This window comes from Lactuca sativa, chromosome 7 (genome assembly GCF_002870075.4).
Source record: "Lactuca sativa cultivar Salinas chromosome 7, Lsat_Salinas_v11, whole genome shotgun sequence".
NCBI classification, from domain to species: domain Eukaryota; kingdom Viridiplantae; phylum Streptophyta; class Magnoliopsida; order Asterales; family Asteraceae; genus Lactuca; species Lactuca sativa.
The window spans coordinates 30,285,174-30,308,764 of record NC_056629.2 but is presented as its reverse complement, the minus strand read 5'-3'; the positions used below and the strand labels follow the sequence as shown (position 1 = coordinate 30,308,764).

General features: G+C 32.7%; 1 protein-coding gene across 1 annotated transcript; it reads left to right on the top strand.

Annotated features, from left to right (window-relative positions):
* The first annotated feature begins 12,359 nt into the window (after positions 1–12,359).
* Positions 12,360–21,989, top strand: LOC111884660 (homeobox-DDT domain protein RLT1). The gene is made up of 18 exons (XM_023880960.3): positions 12,360–13,085; positions 13,344–13,829; positions 14,429–14,511; positions 14,613–14,897; positions 15,235–15,327; positions 15,768–16,155; positions 16,347–16,453; positions 16,729–16,815; positions 16,904–17,056; positions 17,308–17,463; positions 17,893–18,102; positions 18,187–18,547; positions 19,108–19,292; positions 19,368–19,820; positions 19,919–20,461; positions 20,574–20,678; positions 20,778–21,038; positions 21,135–21,989. Exons 1-18 carry the CDS (start codon positions 12,962–12,964, stop codon positions 21,819–21,821), a joined length of 4,767 nt encoding a protein of 1,588 aa, XP_023736728.1. The 5' UTR covers positions 12,360–12,961; the 3' UTR covers positions 21,822–21,989.
* Positions 21,990–23,591: the final 1,602 nt, after the last annotated feature.

Below are 23,591 nucleotides of genomic sequence, written 5' to 3'. Positions count from 1 at the left end.
ATAAAACTCGCCAGTAGATAATAACGATATAATTTACGTAATAATATACTTCTCATGAACAATTGATTTATTAACATAAGTATGGAAATACTTGTGCCTCCCAGTTTCGGAGCAATTAAAGAAACAACATACAATCAAGGGAAAATATGGGATTTTCCCGGATAAACATCAGTACCATGCAAACAGACAGATTATCATACTCTACATTATTGGTAGTAACCAGGGTTTTCAAATAGAACATTTTATACATACTAGTGATTACTAGGGTTTATACAACACTTTATTTACATCATTGAGGATTTTATACAAGAGATTTCACTTACAAATACAGGATACAATAACGAACACAGACTTTAGAAAATATTGGATTTTATTGGAAAGTAAACAAACATTTTATACAAATTCAATGACAGGTTTTCATTACAAAAACATGCTTATGAACTCACCAGCTTTATGCTAATATGTTTTTAAAACCGCTTGTATTCTCGGGACAACAATAGACAGGTACCCCAGCCAACTTTTGGAGAAGACAAAGCATTTTTGGAGTCTCGCCTTTTACTTTTGTCATATTTTGATGTATACAAACTATGCTTTTCAAACAAATGTAAATATTCATATGCAATGTAATGGTTGTGTTTACTTTGATTACAATGGTGCAATTGTTGTGATACTATGCATGACGTCCTCCACCCCCGAACGGTTCTGCCGTTTGTTTTACGGTATGGGGGTGTGATAGATTGGTATCAGAGCTATTGTTTATAACGAACTAAGAATACCAAACCTTACATGGTATACAACTATAAACACTAAGGGGCCGAAGCGCTCTGAACTAAAAGTATACTTTAAAATATAAGTATCTTACAAGGAGTATACAAGTGTACATACATACCAGAAAACAATATCATAAGTAGAACAAAACAAAAGTATTTGGATGTTGAACACTACGGTTAAACCTGGGCATTTATGTAATCATGTCTAGAGTCAATATAGCCTGATCAACTATATTTATTCCAAACATGACCAACATGTGCTTGGAAGTGGCTGTGGTGTTGCAGCAAGCCTAAAACTTACCAAAATATACCAAACAAGAGATCGATAGAACATAACATACAACATTAAAATACTATAGGAGTATTTTAGTTACTATAAGATAACAACAAAGTATCGGGCATACAATTACAATATTATAGGAGTAGTATCAAATTAGACGTCTGTTAACCATCTCTTTACTCCTATTCTCGTGTAGATATCATGGCGGGATTCCATTTCCCTGGCAACCCGTACTTTCCCAACCAAGGAAATAATGGATGGATAGAGGCAGATCCAGAAGAAAATCATGAAACTCCCTTGGACAATGACCTCGTAGAACAGTTCCCCGGAGAGACCGATTCATATCCTGAAGTTGAGAGCTTACCTCAAGTAGCCCCGATACCAAATCCTAATCCCCAGCTTGTTCTAGAAGGCCCAACACCTATGTAGGTCGGAAGCCCGGATAGGTGGAATCATGAGCAAGGCCAACCCCACCTGTACAATGGAGATCGCTGCTACTATAATGTAAACGAGGGAGGCTCCGCAGACAGAGCTCTTCTAATCATAGTATGCCGAGTGGCCCGCAATGTTGAGCTAAGCGTGGTAGCCATTCAGCGAACTATAAAACTTGAGGCAGACTCAAATGCCAACACAAACCGCATTCGAAACCTCCACTGTCTATTTCACTACTAGCGCCTCTAACCATCGTAAAACTTACCGAATGTATCCTCTCATATCAAAGTTTTTTGATGAAGTTTTTTGACCAGGAAGTTTCAAAATGAACCGATCTGAAGTTATATGAGTGAAGAAAGGATTATCAGCTTTCAATTTTTTATGATAGCAACTTATGGTCTAATCTGAGATCTATTAGAGTTTCAGGTGGTAATTTCGAGACATTTTCTATTCTTTTAACCGTTTTTGACGGCTGTTCCGGCCATATTTTCCGGTGATGTTTCTGTCCTTTTCAGGTTAGATATGAAATTACATAGAAAACATTAATCAACTTTCCGGTCAAGTATTTTAGTGGTTGTTCCGACGAAGTTTTCCTGTAACATCCGGATTCCCAGGTATATTATTTTATTCATTTATTTTGGAGTTTGTGGAGGAACTCGGCGAGTTGGTGCTTAGACTTGCCGAGTAGGGTCGCGGATTCTTATCCGGGTTCATGACTGGACTCGGCGAGTCTACGCTGTTTAATGAAACCCTAATTTCTCGGGTTTGGGACCTATTTAAAGGCCCTTAGGGCCGTCATTTGCGGCTACCAAACCCCAGAGAGAAACCCTAAAAGAGCTAAAGCGTTTGTGAGAGGAAAGGAGACATTTCTTGATCTTTGTGGTTGATTCTTGCAAGAAAGAGGTGATTCCAGCTTAGAGGAAACCAAGGAAGTTGGGCATCTGTGGATTTCGAGCAAAAGACTTCACCTTTGAGGTATTATATCGCCCTTTATTCTGTTTTGTTGGAGGGATCCATAGATGTAGAGTTTTTATGTCCTTTATTGGAATGAAGTGTGGGAATATGGCCCCTATTCATATTGAGACTTCAGATTTGGATCCATAGTGATTTAAAGAGCTTATTCTAGCTTGCTCTATGTTGCGCTATGGAGGTTTTGAGCTTAGGATGTTATTTTTGGGGCTAAATCACCAAGTGAGACCTCCTAAGCATCCCATGAGTGTCAAGATTCTAGCTTTACGTGGTTATCAGGCTTGGGGAGGTCAGATCTATAGATCAAAGGAACAGATCTGACCTCAGGTGGTCAATTGAGTTTGTGCATGTCATGAACTCGCCGAGTCCAAGAGCAGACTCGGCGAGTAGGGTTAGGGTTTCCCTATAAGTTCACTCAGTGGGTACTTGCCGAGTTGAGGGAATGACTCAGTGAGTCTGAAGGAATTAGAGGACTGGAGTTCAAGGCGGAACTCGCCGAGTTCATATTGGGACTCGACGAGTTGAGTCGGGGTGGCCCCGCAATTCATGCCAGGTGTAACCCGTCGAGCAGGGGAAAGACTCGACGTGTCATGCGGGACTAAAGGGATAGTGGACACGCGTAGACTCGCCGATTCACCCAGGTGCACTCGGCGAGTCGGGTCAAAGTCTGACCGTTGACTTTGTTGACTTTGAGGGTTGGTCAACAATTGAGTCTTTGTGTCAAGAGAGGGTTGAGTCTAGTCTCAAGAGTTATATTTATGAGAGTATTTTACTTTCTGTGATTAGGCGGAGGCTAGACCGTATTGCTACCGAGTCAGAGATTTACCGAGACATCCGAGGTGAGTCTTCTCACTATACCTTACCTAGAGTGGTAACAGAGTTATGTGTTAGTGTACTGTTGAGTTATGTGCCAGTGTATCTGTATGCTATTTATGTGTGTTATTGTGATATGTGATTTGCATGATTCAGAGTTTCCAGAGATAGGACCAGTGGGTCTATAGAGTTAGGGCTAGAGAGCCCACAGAGAGTTGGGACGGGAGGGTCCCACTGAGACACACTGATCAGAGGGTCAGTAGAGATATAGCATTGAGTGGCAAATATATGTGTTAGAGTGGTATTTTGGGGAACTCACTAAGCTTTATGCTTATAGTGTTATGTGTTATGTGTTTCAGGTACCAGTGATGATCGCGGGAAGGCGCCGACATGATCTGTACACACACCCGCAGAGTTTATTATGATTTGATCTTGGGATTTGTAATGAGATAATGTTGATACGATGTTTTCTTGAAAGTGATTATGAATGAATTTAAATGGTTTTAAAAAACGAAAAATTGTCTTAATTTTTTTTACGGTGTTACATTTCCGGTGGTTGTTTGTACTTAATCAGCGTAGATTTTTTGGTGAGATTTTGATCAGTTACGTGATTGCTTATATAATATTGATAAGTATGGGAAACATAGCAATCTCCAGGTACATCACATGCTATTTTATTTGTTTATTTGCTTGAGTTTATCTTATTTAAATATTTTTATATTATAAGTAATATATGTTATACTAACTCAACAATTATAAAGTGGTTAAGTAGATTAATCGCAAGATAGAAGTTTAGATATGAGATTTGGTGCATATTTGAATTTACAATAACTACTCACATATTTTACAACAAATCTTTGATTATTTGTTTAATAATTTTGATAAAGTATATCAAAATATTATTTTGAAATTTGACTTTGTATTTAATGGATCGAAAAAAAAATGTTTTATATGTTTTGTATTTAAGTGTGAATGATGTATAGATCGATGTATTTAACTGTGAATTTATGTTATAAATTGTGAATATTGTTTTAAGTTGTGATTTTAAATTGTGAATATTACTTTAACTTGAGATTTTTTATTGCAAAATTAATTGTAAATTTAGATAGAATGGCGACAATAGATAATTTAGATAAAACATATGAAATGTTATCTTGAAATTCGACTTGATACAACTCACAATGTGTTCGTTAAAATGATTGAAAAAAATGTTTTATATGTTTTGATATTTAACTATGAATGATGTATTGGTCGTTGTATTAAACTGTGAATATTTGTTTTAAAGTGTGAATGTTGTTTTAAGCTGTATTTTAAACTTTGAATATTGTTTTTAACTTGTGATTTTATTTATAGATTAATTATGAACTTAGATAGAATGAAAGAGATATTTTAGATAAAATATAAAATAATGTCTTTTTGAAATTCGATGTTGATACAACTCACAAGGCGTTTGTTAAAATTATTAAAAAAATAATGTTTTATATGTTTTGTATTTAATTGTGAATCATGTAAGGATCGTTGTATTAAACCGTTCATATGTGTTTTAAAATGTGAATATTGTTTTAAGTTGTGATTTTAACATGTGAATATTATTTGAACTTTTTTTTTTTGCAAAATCAATTGTAAACTTAGATATAACACATAGTAAGAGTCTAATGGATAATTTTAGATAAAGCACATAGAAATGTCATCTTGAAATTCGATTTTGATACAACACACAAAGCGTCTACTAAAATTATTGAAAAAAAATATTTTTTTGTATTTAAATGTGAATTGTGTATGGATCGTTGTATTAAACTGTAAATGAGAGTTTTAAACTGTGAATATTGTTTTAACTTGTGATTTTAAAAAGTGAATATTATTTTAACTTGTGATTTATTTTTGTAAAGTTAATTGTAAACTTATAAAGAATGTGCACTAAGAGTCTAAGAGATAGTTTTGGATAAAGCACATGGAAATGTATCTTGAAATTTGACTTTGATACAACTCACATGGTGTTCGTTAAAATAGTTGGCAGTGTTGATGTTTGTGGTGGTGGTAGAGTGATGATATGTTTTATTTCTCACTCATCTTCTTCACTGAATTCATAAAAGTTATCATCTTTTATGATTTATGTATATGTTTTTCTTTTGATGTTTGGTTCTTAAATATGGGATAACATATGTATGTATTAAACTGTGAATTGACTAATTTATACATTAAAATATGTGATTATACTTGTAAATGAGTTGTGAATGTATTGTCTTAAATTATGAATTTTGTGTATTTAGTTGTAAATTTTAATCACAACTTAATGTAATAAATTCACAATTTAATACATAGAAATGCATCTAGATATGAACGTATAAATGTAAGTTTTAAGTTGAGAAAATAGATATGAATATATAATTTTATGTATTAAACTGTGTATCTATTGTATTACGATGTGAATTTTGTGTATAAACTGTGAGTTAACTGTATTAAGCTATTAATTGATTGTATTAAGCTGTAAGTTTAGTTTTTTTTATTTATTTATTTATTTATTTATGGATTTTGCGCTTGCTTCTAAAATATGAGAAGAAGTCATCATTATACACATATAAGATTTTTTTCTAATTTAAAAAAAAATTATATAAACTTAAAATTATGAAAATTATATAAATTAAATTTTAAAAGAAGCACTAGCCTCCACATATGAATGTATAAATGTAAGTTTCAAGTTAAAAATATAAAATTTCATTGTATCAAATTGTTAATTTATTATATTAAGTTATGAATTTAATGTGTTAAATAGTAATTACTTATATTAAGTTGTGAATCGATTGTATTTTGTTGTGATTTTTTTATATAAATTTTGTGTTAAATTATAATTGATTTATGTATGATTTTTTGTATTAATGTTATTGTGAATATATTTTTTTGTATAAGTTCGTAAAAATGCATTAGTTTTTTTATAATTGTTTTTATTAAATTAAAAAATGAGTGAATTAATAAGTTTATTAAACTATGAATATAATATTTAACCTCACATTGCATGACTTCATATACATATCTAATTTGCAATGAATGATGGGTTCGACGCTGACACATACGGTTGTGGCGGCGAGTGGTGGTGGTAGAGTTTGGGGTTGACTTTTTTAAATGTTAGAATTAGTGTAAAATTGATTGTATTAAGCTGTGAATTTTGTTTATTAAACTATAAATGAACTGTACAATATTGTATTTTATATAAAGTTTACGTTAAAATATCAAATGAATTTATGAATACAAGTATTAGACTAAAAGATTACGATTTTGCCCTTTTTTTAACCAAAAAGATAGAAATTAGGATTTTAGCATATTTAGTAATATTGACAATACATATTTACTTATGAAATGAGGGTTCTTAGGGTTCTTAATCTTTTGTGGTTCTTATTTGAACCATTCCATATATATATATATATATATATATATATATATATATATATATATATATATATATATATTACGCCTGTTAGCAAGGGGTGTAATCTAAAAACTTTTTATTAGGTAGAGGTAATTTTTTTAAACATATGGACCATATTTAAAACAACACAATATATAGACATTTTATGTAAATTAGAGGGGTAATTTAAAATTTATTTTCTATATATTGACCAAACCTAACACTATATGAAAGTCTTATGCCCAATGTCTAAAATTCAAAGAGTATATTGTAATTTTTTAAAACATATAGATCATTTCTATTTAAAAAAAATATACACATGAACCTAAATTTAAGAATAGCTTTTTATAATTTTGTTTTCTATACACGGACCAATTCCATCGATATAGAAAAATCTTATGACAAAAGTTTGAAACCTAAAAACTATGATATTCCTAAACTAACTTTATATATATATATATATATATATATATATATATATATATATATATATATATATATATATATATATATATATATATATATATATATATATATATATATATAAACAAATTTAGAATGCTAGTTAATATATTGTAGATGTGCACTTATGTAATCGAGTAAAAGACATTTTACCTCTATCATCCCAATAATATCTAATACATGATAATTGTTTTTACATATCATCAATGATTCGTACGAATAATTCTCTTAACATATGCAACCTTTATCTTAACGTTTGAGCACCATATGTGGAATTCTCAACAAATTAATCTCTTATAAGACAATAATGTGTAACTTTACGATTCATGTCTACATAATCTCTTACCCTCAAACATACTCGTTGAAGAATCATTATATGCGCTCGATGATGAAAACTCTAAACTTGATTATGGTGTTATAATTGCACAATTGTAGAGTATAAGCTTAAAAGGTAATGTTATGTGAAAAAATTCGTGAAAATGAGAATGTTTAAAAGGCATTACAATATTTTTAATTGAAAATTAACTATTGGTGTCCAAAAAGTCAACAAGTAATAATCGAGACAACCATACCGGATTGAGACATTTTTTGGCAATATTGCATGCATGGGGCGGTGTTCATGTCCAGTTTTGGATGACCACATCGGCTATCCCACAACGCATTGCACCTACAATGTCTTCTCTAATTGACATGTTTCATAATCAATTATATTTTGGTATAGTCATGTCTATAATGAGTCCGAACCTAAAAAGACATGACAATTGATAACATATGTCTGCGTCAGTAGATCGATATTAAACTGTTGTTATCGATTTCATGTCCATAAGTCCATTCGATCAAAAACAACTGCCAACACCATTCATAATGTTTGCATGTGGTTATAATTACCAGATTTATACAAGAACATAATTATAATTATGAGTTTGCAAACCACATTATGGGACCACTTCATATATATATATATATATATATATATATATATATATATATATATATATATATATATATATATATATATATATATATATATATATATATATATAATGTTATCATTAAATCCGGTTATTATGGTAAGAATATAGATTGTTGATGGACCGATTTATAGAATATTTACTTACCTTGTGGGTTGAGTTCCCGATTTGACTCAAGACCCTCAAGATCCTTTCTATCTCTCACATTAGAGTTTATCTCCATCTATAAATACATGTGATGAGGAGCAAATCAAAACACATGAAATTACATAAACAAATTCGTGAGTCTCAATGCTGAGGGTTCTTAGAGGTGGTATTGAGATCAACTGGAAAACTCGTCCTAGTCTTCAGATCCGAAAATCATAATGAATCAAGTATGTAATCATTATTTCAGGTTTAAAGTTTTCTTTTGTCAGATTCGAGATTAAGATCTAAAGCTTCTGCATTTTATGTTTTGGTTATGAAAATAACCAACAATTGGTATCAGAGCCTACTTAAATCTGTTATTAGAAACTTGGATTGGTTCTAGTTCCTTTGGTCTTCAAACTAAAGCATACATGCATGATATATGTTATTTTACTCTTCATTGTTGTTGCCGATGTATTATTTCTTAACCCCACTTTATAATATTATGATTTGTATATGCTTCGCTTCTGCATATGTATGCGCTTCGGGTTGATTTATTTTCGAAATAAACTTAAAAAAAAAACGTATTATATCAAGAATTACCCCTCTTTGTAAATCTTTTGATTCTTCAATTGGGATCTCAATCTACGTATTTTTGTTTATGATTCTAAAGTGGAAATCCATTTTTAAGGTTTTAACTTGTTAAGGATAATTCAAATATTATATAATATATATTGATTTTGTCAAATCATTTTGAGAAGAAAGAAATCATCCTTTATACATATTTTTGGACACTGACCGCATGTATATTTATTTTATTCTATTTTTTGGACCTTTAGATATGCATGTACCATGTACTACTAGTTACTATGATTCTGAATATTAAAAGTTTAACATTTCGTTACAATATGTTTGGGTAAAAGATGGCCAAGTAATTTTTTAATGAAATTTTAAGCTGCAAATTGTCTCAACGTGACCACAATGTTTGCATTTTACGGTGGTTTTAAGTTTTAAGACGTTTTGTCAATATATTTATTACATCAAATCTCCATAATAATGATTCTCTCTATTATTTAGTTTGATATTTTTTGATTGAATATTTGAACCTGTTGGCTTATGGATATTCTTTTTTGTTTTTGAGTTACTGATTAATATAATATTGTTACCAAAGTGACGTCTATTATTTTATCAATTTGGTTGTAATTACTTATGATATTGTTTATGTGAACCGTGTTCGACCTAAAGGTAGATACATTCAAAATATTTTAGGTTAATTGTCAATGAACTTCAATTATGACATGTTTATTTATTTTTGTGAGTAAATTTTTGACACAATATATCGCCAAAGTGATCTCTTTTGTGAAAATTAATTTACAAATAACTTAAATTTTATGGTTTGTGTTTATTAATGCGGATATTAATAGACCCAAAGGTAGGTTAATATTTGGTTGGATAAACACATGTTTGATGATAAATGTGCGGTAATTTTTTTGGTTACATGTCATTAATAAGTCAATCCAAAGAAGAGCTTATTAATTGACATGATATATTGTCAATTCTTATTATCAAAATTTATAGTTTATGTGTTTATTAATGCGAGTATTAGCCGACCCAAAGGTAGAGTGGTATTTTGCCGAATAAACATATATGTGGTGATAATCATGTGTCGATTTTTTTGGTTCCATGCGATTAATAAGTCAATCCAAAGAGGTACTTGTTAATTGACATGATTTATTGTCAATGTTTATCTCTAAGACAGGGATATCTCTTGCAAGTTAGTATTACTGTCCAAATACTTGATATTAATGTTGTGTTGATACCTTGTAAATATGTCATAAAATGAATTTATTGATTACAGTTTATGGATTAATGAGCATAAAATAGATTTGCTTATGTTTGAATTATGGTATTATATCTGCTAACATTGATCACATTTATGATTCATGTACTCAATGAGATTAACTTTAAGGAATGGAATGAGGACATTATGTTAGTTCACAATTGCATGGATATTGACCTTGTATTTTGGATAGAGCAACATTCTTTGAGGATGTTTAGTTTGGGGGAAAAACAAGATTAAAACATTGTCCTTAAGGAGGAATCAACCTTGATTCCTATTATTGCTTTCGATGGTATGCAAATTATGAATCAGTGATCGACAATGTTATTTAATCTCCTATTCATATTACACAAACTCAACAACCTCAACTTTGGATATCCTATGCGTGGTATCACATTTTTCATCAGTTTTTATCTCTTTTGGTTTTGAGGTAAATACATAGATGATTTTGTGTATCACAGATTAAGTGGGAGTAAATTTATCTTTTTGGTTTTGAGCAGATATCTACACAACCCAAGTTTGGATCATAAGAAACAACCAAATGGATTTTGAGAAATCTAAATATAACAAAAGGGCTATATGCTCAACTATAGGAAATCAGATGTTTTGGAGATCATTTTTATTAAGAATCTGATTTATTAGATGCTAAAATGGTTATCGATCTATATCGGGATACTTTTACATTTTAGCATGATGAGCCATTTCATGAAATAGACTTCGGTAGCTTCTTCCATAATGGCAGCATAATTTGTAGCATGAAATATGGTTGCATAAATTTATCACGAGGCTACACATTATTGGTATTGAAAGACCACTAAAGTTGTGATAATAAGTGAACAATGTTATATTCCAATAACAAAAGTTTTATTAAGTCAAAGCATATTGACATCAAGTTTCCTTCTGTTAATACAATAGTGCAAATGGAAATATATAGCACATATGAACAAACTCCATAAAAGTGAATCCACTCATAAAGGGATTACCTCCCTAGGTCTTTCAAGAGCATACTGCACACGTTGGTGTGATATTTGGTTTTAGTGGGAGTTTTTATGGTGCTTTATGTTTTGTTTAAGAACAATTATGTTTTTTCTGTACAAAATTAAGTACTCGGTTAACTCCATTATTATTTGCATTTATTTGAAGTTTGATCTCACTTCAAGTTAAAGAGGAACTCGTTTGAAATCTATTTAGATTTTAAAACCACACATCATATTTAATATATGTCGTTAGTTATATATGTATATGTGAACATTGATAGGTTTAGTTATGTAAATTGTAACGAAGACCGCTTTGATCCTATACTATTATGATTAGTGGGCGAGATTGTTTAAGGGTACCAATATTATGATAACATTCATTAAAGTGTTTATACGGTTATATATACATTTATATATTCGTGGTCCAGTGGGAAATTATTAGATAATTATGGGACCACTTCATATATATATATATATATATATATATATATATATATATATATATATATATATATATATATATGTATGTAATGTTATCATTAAATCCGGTTATTATGGTAAGAATATAGATTGTTGATGGACCGATTTATAGAATATTTACTTATCTTGTGGGTTGAGTTCCCGATTTGACTCAAGATCCTCAAGATCCCTTCTATCTCTCACATTAGAGTTTATCTCCATCTATAAATACATGTGATGAGAAGCAAATCAAAACACACAAAATTACATAAACAAATTCGTGAGTCTCATTGCTAGGGTTCTTAGAGGTGGTCTTGAGATCAACTGGAAAACTCATCATAGTCTTCAGATACGGAAATCATAATGAATCAGGTATGTAATCATTCTTTCAGGTTTAAAGTTTTCATTTGTCAGATTCGAGATTAAGATCTAAGGCTGTCACATTTTATGTTTTGGTTATGAAAATAACCAACAGACTCGATGTGTATATTCCTTATAAATACTTTGTAGACATGAAGGTGAGACGAATAAAACGTGTTGGTTATCATATCAAAAGAGGTAAAATGTCATTTTTTTTAGTAGATTGAAAATAAAATACTATTTGATTAAAATTTTTAGCGAAATATGAGGTGGATAGAGCTTTTTCTTGTTGGGCCTTGTAGCCCAAACCCCTGCAGTTGCGAAGAACAGAAAAAAACTAAAAAGAGGGAAAAACACATCGACGAACCCGATGAATTGCCTAAAAAGATTCCGAAGCAATCTAACAAAAGATTTACATAAGTCGTACCCAAAACCCAGGAACCAGTAAAAGAAACAATAAATTGATTTTGATTTTACCAAAACCTAAATATAGGAATGTTTCCATAAAAAAGAAGAGTGTAAATTAAAAACAAAAAAAAGTCAAAATTCCCAAAATTCAACTGCTTTTTTCGTCTCTCAGATCAAAAACAAGTGAAATAGCTTGATAATATCATCATCATCGAATCCAAGAACGTGTTTGAGTTTAAATAGAATTCAATTTCCAAAATTTTGTACAAATAAAGAAAAAGAAACCCAAAAATTAAATCTTTAATAAGCAAAAACAAACAATATGAAAAGATTAATCAGATCAGAAAACAAACCAAGAGGGACGACTCCAACTATTCTTGTTGTTCTTTCCTTGTTCCTTTGGAATTGTAATAATATCATTATCACATCCTCTTTTCTTGATTTTATTTTCGACTCTCTCAACAATTCCTTCTTTCTCTTTCTCTCTCTCTACGTATTTGCCTTTAATATTATTAGCTTCATATTTTGTGATTTCCCGAACGAAATTCCCTTTTGGGTTTCTTTGTTTTGACGATAGGTATTTGAAAGTTGAAATCTTTATGTCGGTTTTCGTCTGGGAACCCTAGTTTTTTTTTTTTGTGCGTGTAAAAATCTAGGGTTTCGTTCATACCTCGATTTTTCGACCTCTTCAATGGAGACTGGTTCGGAAGGAGAAAGCAATCGCAACATCAATGGTCAATCTGATGGATCCAAGAAACCTAAACGCCAGATGAAGACGCCTTTCCAACTCGGAACGCTTGAAAAAACCTATGCGTGTATGTTCTCATCTTTTTCTCCTTGTTTCAATTGCTTTATTCGTTTTCCGATTCAAATTCTTATAATTTCTGTGCTTATTTCGTTCTAGATTCGATAGATTTCATGTTAGTTTCTCCATGGCTATTCACCACACTTCATTGAGATGCATTTTCGTGTTGTTATAACTTCAAACTCCAAACATCATTTGTTTTTTTTTCTGCAAATTATGTTACTAGAGCTTATTTCATATCATGGTTATTGACTTCAATCTTTTGCAGTGGAGATGTATCCATCAGAGGCCACAAGGGCAAAACTGTCCGAAACTTTAGGGCTAACCGACCGCCAGTTGCAAATGTGGTTCTGCCACCGCCGGTTGAAAGACAAGAAAGAAGGGACTGTAAAACGGGCGGGAGGTGATGGTGGTGAGTCTTTGAAACCTTCCAAACAAGAATTGGTGGTGGTGGTTAGTGGCGGCGGTGGTGGTGGTGGGAGTGACCATGGTTCACGGTCTCGGTCACACCGTGAGTCATGGTCGCGGTCTCGGTCGGCATCAGGGTCAGAATCGGAATCGGAATCGGATTCCAATCGGTTTAAGGAACCATTGGTTCATAGCAGGGCGTATGAGGTGACACAAAAGAAGATGATGTTGAGAAGAGTAATTGAATGTGTTGAGGTTCAATTAGGTGAGCCATTGAGGGAAGATGGACCAATTCTTGGAATGGAGTTTGAAGAGCTTCCACCTGGAGCATTTGGAACACCAATAGGTATTTTATAATTTATGTTTATAAAAAGAAAATAATGTCTATAAAAAAATGCCTTTTTGTACTTGAAGAAATGATGTATTATGCTATTGTGAATGGTGTATGCGAGTTTTCATTGTGTTCTCAAACTTCTCATGTTGGTTTTTGCTAATTTTATGGAATGAATGTAGTTTTATTTTGTATTATAGTGTATTCCATGAATCTTTTTAGTGTTTTGTAGTGTAAGCATATAAAAAGTTGATAGAATGAAAGCATATTTTCGTATTATAGTGCATATCATGAATCTATGTAGTGTTTTGTAGGGTGAAAATATTGAAAAATCGATAAAGTGAATGCAAAGCTTTGTATTATGATTAGAACATGAGTATGACAATTTACAATGTAGGGGTAAAACCGTAAAATCCTTTAGTTCTAAAGGGTAAAAAGTTACCTCATTAACACCTCATTCTTGTATTTTTCTAATGTATTGTAGTTTGTATGCTTTTGTTGGATGACATATTCTCATTATGTTACTATGCTCTCATGACCTATGGTTTATTTACTCTTTGTTAATTATCGATTATTCTAATAATTTATATATAATTTTTTTTTGTCTTTGACAGTTGCAAAAAAGCATCATGGACAAACCAACAGACATTCTTATGATGGAAATTTATTTGACCAATCCGATCCTCGGTCAATCAAAGTAAGTCCTCTACTTTTACTACAAACGTTTTATCTTCTTTATTGTCAAAAATATTGGAAAATTTAACATTCTTGTGATAAAAAATGGTAATTTTTTTGTAGACTGAGGTGGGTGGTGTGCGTGAGCCTGTGGGCCCTAATATTAAACATGAACCGTATGGAGGTGTTTCTCGGTTATATGATTCACCAATTGGTTACTCAAGTGACCAAAGATTAGTTGTTCAAAATGGACAAATGCCACATACTTCTTATGTTTCTCAAGGACAATTGAAGGGTGTTAGTTTAATTACACAAAAAGGGGAAATGGCACATTTATCCTCACCTACAAAAGATAATGATTTTATTCAACCAAATGAAGAAGTTATGCAAATGTGGAGGAAACGCAAGGTATGTGTATTTGTCAATATAGTTTTTGGGATCTTTTCATAAATTAAAAGTGGAGAGAATGGATAGATTTGGAAAGAAACGGAGAAAGTCAGAAAACATAAAAGTTTTCGTGTTCTTTAGTTAATGAGAGAAAATAGAGGAACCTATGGGAAAGTTTTGGCTATCTTTCTCTTCAACTTTTTTAAGACAAAACTACCCTTGACTCAAGAACATGAAATATACATAATACTTGTCATGTTCTTTTTCTTTCTTTCAAAGTAAATTGTCTTAATAAGAAAAAAGATTCAAAGTATGTTGCTATTTCATGTTGTATATTGATTTATGTTTGCTCTTGTAGAGTGAGGATGTTGTTGGTGGAAGGGAAGGTCAACAATCTAATGAAAAGAGGATGCGAAAAGAGCTCGAGAAGCAAGATTTGATGAGGCGAAAGGTACAAGTATCTTTGGGGGTGTTTGGATGTGAGTTTTGAAAGTGATTATGTGATACTAAAATAAGTAGAATCAAATAATCAACAGTAGTAAAACTAAAATATTTGAAAAAGATAGTGTTTGGTTGTGTTTTTTGCTGCTTGAAGTTAATCGAGTTTTTTTAGCAAATCCTCACTATTGAAGGAAAAAAAAACTAGATAAAAGGGATAAATGTTAGAAATAGCAATCCACTTCCATATATGTGTATACTATAGCATTAGCATCTACTTTTATTTCTTTCAAAGTTCTTTTTATCATAGTTGTGAAAATTTCTATGACCCCTAAATAATCAAACACTAAATCTTGATTATTACATCCAAACACCCTGTTAGAATTATTAATATTGTTTTAGGGACTTGTAAATTGTAATAGAGTCTTATATTTTTACAATTTCTTGTATTAGAGAGAAGAGCAAATGAAGAAAGAAATGGAGAAACAAGATCGTGAGAGGCGAAAGGAAGAAGAGAGAATGATGCGTGAAAAACAAAGACAAGAGGAAAGATTTCAACGTGAAGAAAAGCGTGAAATGGAAAGGAGAGAGAAGTTTTTACAAAAGGAATCTTTGAAAGCAGAAAGAAGAAGACAAAAAGAAGAGCTTCGAAAAGAAAGAGAAGCAATTAAACTCAAAGCTGCCATTGAAAAGGCAGCAGCACGAAAAATTGCTAAAGAATCAATGGAGTTAATTGAAGATGAAAGATTGGAATTGTTGGAATTGGCTGCTTCTAGCAAAGGCTTGACTTCAATAGTTTCACTTGATTATGAAACTTCACAAAATCTTGATTCTTTTCGAGGTATATATTTTCTTACAACTTTGCTTAATGCTTATTATATAAAGTATAAACACCATTCTCTTATTGATGACATTAGTTTTGGTGTACATGGTTGTGTCTATTTTGTCATATTATCGAAGGGTATTTTAGGCAGATACTTGAAGAATGATTTTTTCTTTTCTCCTACATAATCAAGTTTCATCCTTTTTCAGATCTCTTATGTGTATTCCCACCAAAGTCTGTTCAAGTGAGATTAAAAAGGCCATTTTCAATTCATCCATGGATTGATTCAGAAGAAAATGTTGGAAATCTTCTTATGGTAGGTTCATAATTTGCATTTCTTTTGTTACTTTAAAATTTGATTTTATTATAGTTGTTGATAATAGTAACATTACCTTATTTTTTAAAACCAAAAATTTACTCACATTATCTACCAATATGGATAATGCACTTTATTTGTTACATATTGTTCTTATCACTAAAAAAATGTGCTGTTTTTATGTTTAAAGAAATGTCAACATGTTGATTGTATTTCCTGCAATCTACCCTTTTAAAAAGAGAAATATACCCCTAACTATTTGCTTTTTGTTCCAGGTTTGGAGATTTTGTATGACATTTACCGATGTTCTTGGCCTTTGGCCTTTTACCCTTGACGAATTTGTTCAAGCTCTTCATGATTACGTGAGTTTCACAAAGAATAATCTTTAATTTTCTTCTTTTTCTATTTGTGAGACCCTTCAAATAACTTTTTTCTTTTTCGAGTTATCAGGATTCAAGATTATTGGGAGAGGTTCACATTGCTCTGTTGAAGCTGATCATAAGAGATATTGAAGATGTTGCAAGGACACCCTCAGGTGGGCCCGGAACAAATCAATACACAGTTGCCAATCCTGAAGGTGGTCATCCTCAAATTGTTGAAGGGGTAATTTTCTATAAAATCCATTTATATTTATTTATTCATTTTGTTACCTATGTGTATAAGAAAAAATTTGGAAGAACAAGGCTATATAATTGGGTAGAATTTAAAAAAAGCTGGAAGTACTATGTTACTTGTAATATAAAAAAATGAAAGGAGGATGCTATAATGAACATATAAATGAAAGTTATATTGCTATTTCTTGTATTTAACATTTTTTTCTAATATGGTTGTTGACAAATGGTGTGTTTTACTAGGCATATATGTGGGGCTTTGACATACGCAATTGGCTTAAACATTTAAACCCGCTGACGTGGCCTGAAGTACTTCGACAATTTGCTTTATCAGCAGGCTTTGGGCCCCACTTGAAAAAAGATAAAGGAAAACGTTCAGGCTTGACTGAAAATGATGAGGTGCATACATGTTCTTTAATTTGATCTTTTTGTTTGTGGTGTAAATTTGTGGGTTGTGTATGAAAAAACTAAGACTAGTAAGTAGTATTTGGTACGATGGATTCCGGGAAGGAATGGAATGGGTGATTCCATTGGTATGAAAAAGACGGAATGAAACGGACCATTCTTGAAGTAATGTGATTCCTTCCCTTTTCTTATTATGAAATGGAATGAAAAAAATTCAATAGAAACCATTTTTTGTTTATGTAACTATTTGATGACAAATCGTCTTCAAATTTTTTACGTGTAAGTCGATTATGAAAACTACTCTATTTACTTGCTTATTCCATTTCCATTGCCCTGTCCATTCCATTCTTTCATCATTCCATTCCCTTCCATGATTCCATCCAACCAAATAGTCACTAACTAGTATTTGATTTTCTTGTGCAGAGTAAAGGCAATGAGGATGTAATTACAATGCTAAGAAATGGTTCAGCTGCTGAAAATGCATTTACATTAATGCAAGAAAAAGGAGTTTCTCTTCAAAGAAAGTCAAGGCATCGTTTGACTCCTGGAACAGTCAAATTCGCCGCCTATCATGTTCTTTGTCTTGAGGGACCCACAGGCCTAAACGTATTAGAACTCGCTGAAAAAATTCAGGTTTTTTATTTTTTTTATTAAACTTTATATTTTAACAACTCCCCTTTTTGTTTCTTTATTCTTATGTTTTCTTTCTTTTTGAAGAAAACTGGTCTTCGTGATCTTACAACAAGCAAGACACCCGATGCTTCAATCTCTGTTGCATTATCGCGGGACCCGATTTTGTTTGAAAGAATCGCGCCTTCAACGTATTGTGTAAGGCCTGCATTTAGGAAGGATCCTGCAGATGCTGAGGAAGTGATTTCATCTGCTAAAGAGAAGATACAAAGTTATGCAAACGGGATTTTGGCTGGAGTTAATGCTGAAGATGTTGAGAAAGATGAAGATTATGAATGTGATGTTGCTGAGGGGACTGAAATCGATGATTTTGGTACTTCATCTGCTATTGAAGAAGTTAAGACTGAAGAGGTTGATGTAGATATAAAACAAGAATATGAAAATACCGGTGAGTTTTGATTCTTTAAGGCTGCGTTTTAAGCTTTATAGGGATGTTTTCGATGATTAGGACGAGAAGGGTATTTTCGTCTTTTGCACATACGAGGGATCGAGAGCGAGTCCATTTCCCGCCTTGTTCCACCTTTTCGGATGGGATAAAAATTGTAATTTTTGTCTCATTGATATCAGTCTAAGTCCCAGTCCAATGCAAGCCAAACACATGTTTTATTCTGTCCTGTGTTGTGTTACAAATGGGCCCGTAGGGCCCATTTGTTATACAGGACAAAACACGCCCTTGTATGTGTTTGGCATTTGTTGGATTAGGACTTAGACTGATGTCAATGAGACAAAAATTACAATTTTTATCCCCATCCAAAAAAGGTGGAACATGGTGGGATATGGACTCGCTCTCGATCTCTCGTATGTGCAAAAGACGAAAATACCCTTCTCATCTTGCTCACCGAAAATAGCCCTAGAAAGCTTCTGCCACATAGTCGTTCGTATAAGGAGTTATTCCAATTTTATGGTATGTTGAATTAGAAATGATTTCATAATTGTTTGCTTTTAAAGGTATTGGTGCGAGTAGTATCAATCAAGGAAGTAGTGAAGTTGATGAGAGAATATCAGGAGAAGCGTGGGTTCAAGGGCTTACTGAAGGAGAATATTCGGATCTTTGTGTGGAGGATCGACTCAGTGCTCTAGTTGCTTTAATTGGTATCGCAAATGAAGGAAACATTATCCGTGTAGTTCTTGAGGTAATTATAAAAAAAAATCAAATTTTAAAAAGTTTTTGTTTATATTTTGTCATCTTATATACGACCCTTGTACAGGATCGCTTAGATGCTGCAACTGCTGTGAGAAAGCAAATGTGGACAGAAGCACAACTCGATAAAAAACGCATGAAAGAAGAATTCATATCCAAATTTCAAGATTCTTCCTTAGGGGAAGGTGGTCAAAGCCCGTTGATGCCCACCATTGACAATAAAGTCAATGAAGGGATACTACAAACGGGTCAAGATAGTTCCGTGGGTCAGCCCACGGGTCAAAATCAAATTCATAATAACGGATATAACACAGCTGAAAGATCAAGGTTGCAATTGAAGGCTTTTATTGGTCATAAAGCAGAAGAAATGTATATGTATAGATCTTTACCCTTGGGTCAAGATAGAAGGCGAAACCGTTATTGGCAATTTGTTGCATCTACTTCTAGTAATGATCCGGGGTCTGGAAGGATATTTGTGGAATTACAAAATGGTTGTTGGAGACTAATCGATTCAGAAGAGGTAATAAACTTTATAAATTATTTAATTGTTTTGAAGAAAATGTTAAGACTTAAGAGTTATATTTTAGGGTGTTTATTCAATCTTTCTTCTTGATGCAGGCGTTTGATGCTCTTTTGACATCATTAGACACACGTGGGACCCGCGAATCCCATTTACATGTAATGCTACAAAAAATCGAGACATCATTCAAAGAAAACATCAAAAGAAACATCAATTTCCCCAAAAACACAAATCGAAATGTCTTGATTTCTGATTCAACCGAACAATCACCTTCTTTCAACATTGAGCTTGGAAGGAATGAATTTGAGAAAAAGAATGCAATGAAAAGGTATCAAGATCTTGAGACATGGATGTGGAAAGAATGTTTGTATTCATCAAATTTATCTGCAATGACACATGGGAAACAAAGATGTGTTCCTTTACATGGAGTTTGTGATTTTTGCCATGCGTGTTATTGCTTCGAGAACGTGAATTGTCCTATTTGCCCCCGGTGTTGTAGGCCGTTTAGTTCGTTTGGGGGTAAATTGAGTTACCCTGAAGAAATTCGGGAAAATGTTGGTGATTTTAATGATTTGTGTGATTGGGATGTTAATGATCCGTTGAGAATCCGATTGATTAAGTCTTTATTAACTTTCTTGGAGGTATGAATATAATATAATTATAATATGATTACATAAAGAGATTATTATTTTATATTTTGTATTGTATTATCATCGAGTCTTGTTTGACTTTTTTATTTATTTATAATTTCAGGCTTCGGTTCCTTTTGAGGCATTGCAATCTTCTTGGATGGATAACAATAGGAATGCATGGGGTTCAAAGTTGCATTGTTCTTTGTCGCCTTTGGATCTTCTTCAGGTAATTTTGTTTTTTCTTGTTAAGTGTTGTCTGATTAAGGGCAAATTTGTAAAATATTAGGACTTAATAGTTAATAACATGAATTAAATTTGGTTGTAGATTGTTACATGGTTTGAAAGTGTGATAAAGCGGGACCACCTGTCATTAAACTTTGAGACGACAGAGGAGCTTCTTGGAACCTCCGGTGTACCGGAAAAGGCTGTTTCCGGCACCGGTTCAGTCCCGGTCCTTCCGTGGGTCCCACAAACAACAGCTGCTGTGACTCTAAGGCTTTTAGAGCTTGATGCTTCAATTTCCTACACCCCTGAACAAAAAGCTGAAATCCATTTGGTAGATGAATCAAATGATGTCTTAATGGAGGTATTATCACTTTCTATTAAAGTTTTTCTTGTAATTTACCCAAAAGAAACAATATTATTGTATGAAATTCCGGATTTAACCTTGTTTCTCTAACAGAAAGCACCATTGAAGTTCACGTTCTTGAAGAACATCGGGAAAACCGTATCCGATACGGAACATGGAAAATTAATTAAACCGCCTCGTGGCGGCGTTGGTGGACGGAACCGTGGCGGCAAGTGGCGGCAACGGGCGGCAGGTGGAGGTTCAATGTCGGCCTCCGGCAGCCGGCAAAACTTCAGAGACAGTGCCACAATGAGTCAAGTCATGAAGCAACAAGCACATGGAAGAGGCCGGAGAACAATCAGGCGAAAAAGAATTGAAAAAACCATTGAAGAAGAAGAAGAAGAAGAAGAAGAACCGATGAGAAATTTTGAAAATGAAGAGTGGGTTAATGAACCTGTTGAGAAAATGGAAACGGATGATGCTGTGAATTTTCATATTAGTGAAGGTGAAGATGAAGAAGATGAAGATGAAAGTGAAGATGAAGGAGATGATGAACATCGGATGGAATTTGAAATGATGGGGAATGAGGAAAGTTTAGGGTATGGAGTTGCAAATAATGAAAGTAGATGGGCAGAAGTGGAAATGAGTGAAGATGAAGGGTTTAAAGGTGTTGAAGAAGAAGAAGAAGAAGAAGATGATGATGATGGGATTATGAATGATGATTATGTAGATGGGGATGATGGAAGGAATTTTAAGGTTGAGGATTCGGATTCTTTTGGTTCGGGGGATTTTAGTGATTGAAGCCCATAAAATATATATCATTTTTGAAGGTAGCATATGATTTTAAATTCTTTCTTCTTTTTTGTGTTTTTTTTTAGTTGTTATACAGCAGCATATATATAACTAGTCCATGTTTTCTTTTGCAAAATCAATCACGTAGGAAGCAAAATAAAAGCGTTTTGTAATTGAGGTTTTCTTGTTGTATATTTGTTTGTGTATGATGGTGTCTTTGTTAGCCTATACAAGTCAAAACCCTCAACTCCATCAGCTTTCATCCTCCACGTGTAGCACCTGAATTTTGTGGGTAAACTAAAATTAAAATTAAATAAATACAAAGTAATTAAAAATATTACTTGAAAGGTTAATGTTGGAGTTGATGTATGTATCTTTGATTTAACATTTCTAACTAGTGTGGACATTGTTTGTAAGAATGATTAATGTATGGGGACAAATTAAAAGCCAAGGGATTTAGTTTGATAGTTGAAAAGTCTTGGTTATGGTTTATTTTGCTAAAATAAGGAAGGGAGGAACTAGTCTTGCCAAAACGCCAAAGTTTAAAAGTCTTGACCCCTACCAATACCATTCCGTCCATCATTAGTGATACAAATCGATTTCTAGCATCAACACCAAGTGTTAACGTCTATGTGGCAACCTTGTTCTCCATTTTAACAATGATGAATTAACTCTTTGATCCACTAAAGGCATTGATTTAATAGGTTTAGTGGTGACTTCTAGTGTTATATTACTAATATATTAATATTTAAGTTAATCCATCGTTTTGGTCAAATTCTGATACATAGAACTTTGGTGAATATTTTGAACACTAGTCATTATGGATCACTCTTTGATCCATATAAATTCAAATTTGACCATGGATTGTTGTTATGCAATACGCCCCCCACCCCTACCATCCACTCCTTGCACTGACATCGACACAGATCATTGGTGTCTTCCTCGACTATTTCTATAGTTCGTTTCTTTCTTACGGGTGTATCTCTACTCTCATCAATCACAAACCCAATTCCACTAGGTGCTTTATTATTCGAAAAAATGATTAATATTTTGATGCTTTATTATTCAAAAAAATGATTAATATTTTGATGCTGCTATTCTCAAGATACTATGTCGATTATATGCTCTATTCTTAATGATGTCCAAGTTAAATACAATAATTTTGAATACAACTTGTTGGGTAATCTTGACATAATGGGCTGATTTGAATAATGGGTATGAGTCAAAAAGATTAGTTTTTATATGTTTTATCTAGTATTTGAATAAAAGAGATTTGACCAGGTTCAAAGCAAGAAAAACATGGTGTACCTGGTCTTATAGAGTCCTATTCTAGTGGCTAGGTTTTAGTTTATTTTTCATTAATTTCCGTTGTGTATTGTAGGTTATTTATAGCCCCATTTACTTTTGGATTTATGTGAGAGCAGCTTTTCTATGAAAACTAAGTCTCCATCTGTTTTCTTCTTATTTTCTTTTCGTGTATAGCAACAACCGGGAACAACTCTTAGTTTTCTTTCTTATTTGTTTAAAGGTTGCAGGGGCTGTTCCAACATTTTGGTATCAGAGCCCTAGGGCTCGTGGGATCTGTGGAAGGGGTTCTATGTGAACCATAATAGAGTTCAGAGAAAGTAGAAGCTCTATGAGCCGAACAATGTTCTGTGTGAGCTGAGTTCATAGCTCGAAATCTGTGTGATTGAGTGTAACGACCCAATTTTTCATGACCAAAAATTTCGTTTTAAAACATTACTTTTAGAAAATATAAAAGGCTAAAACATTGTCTGA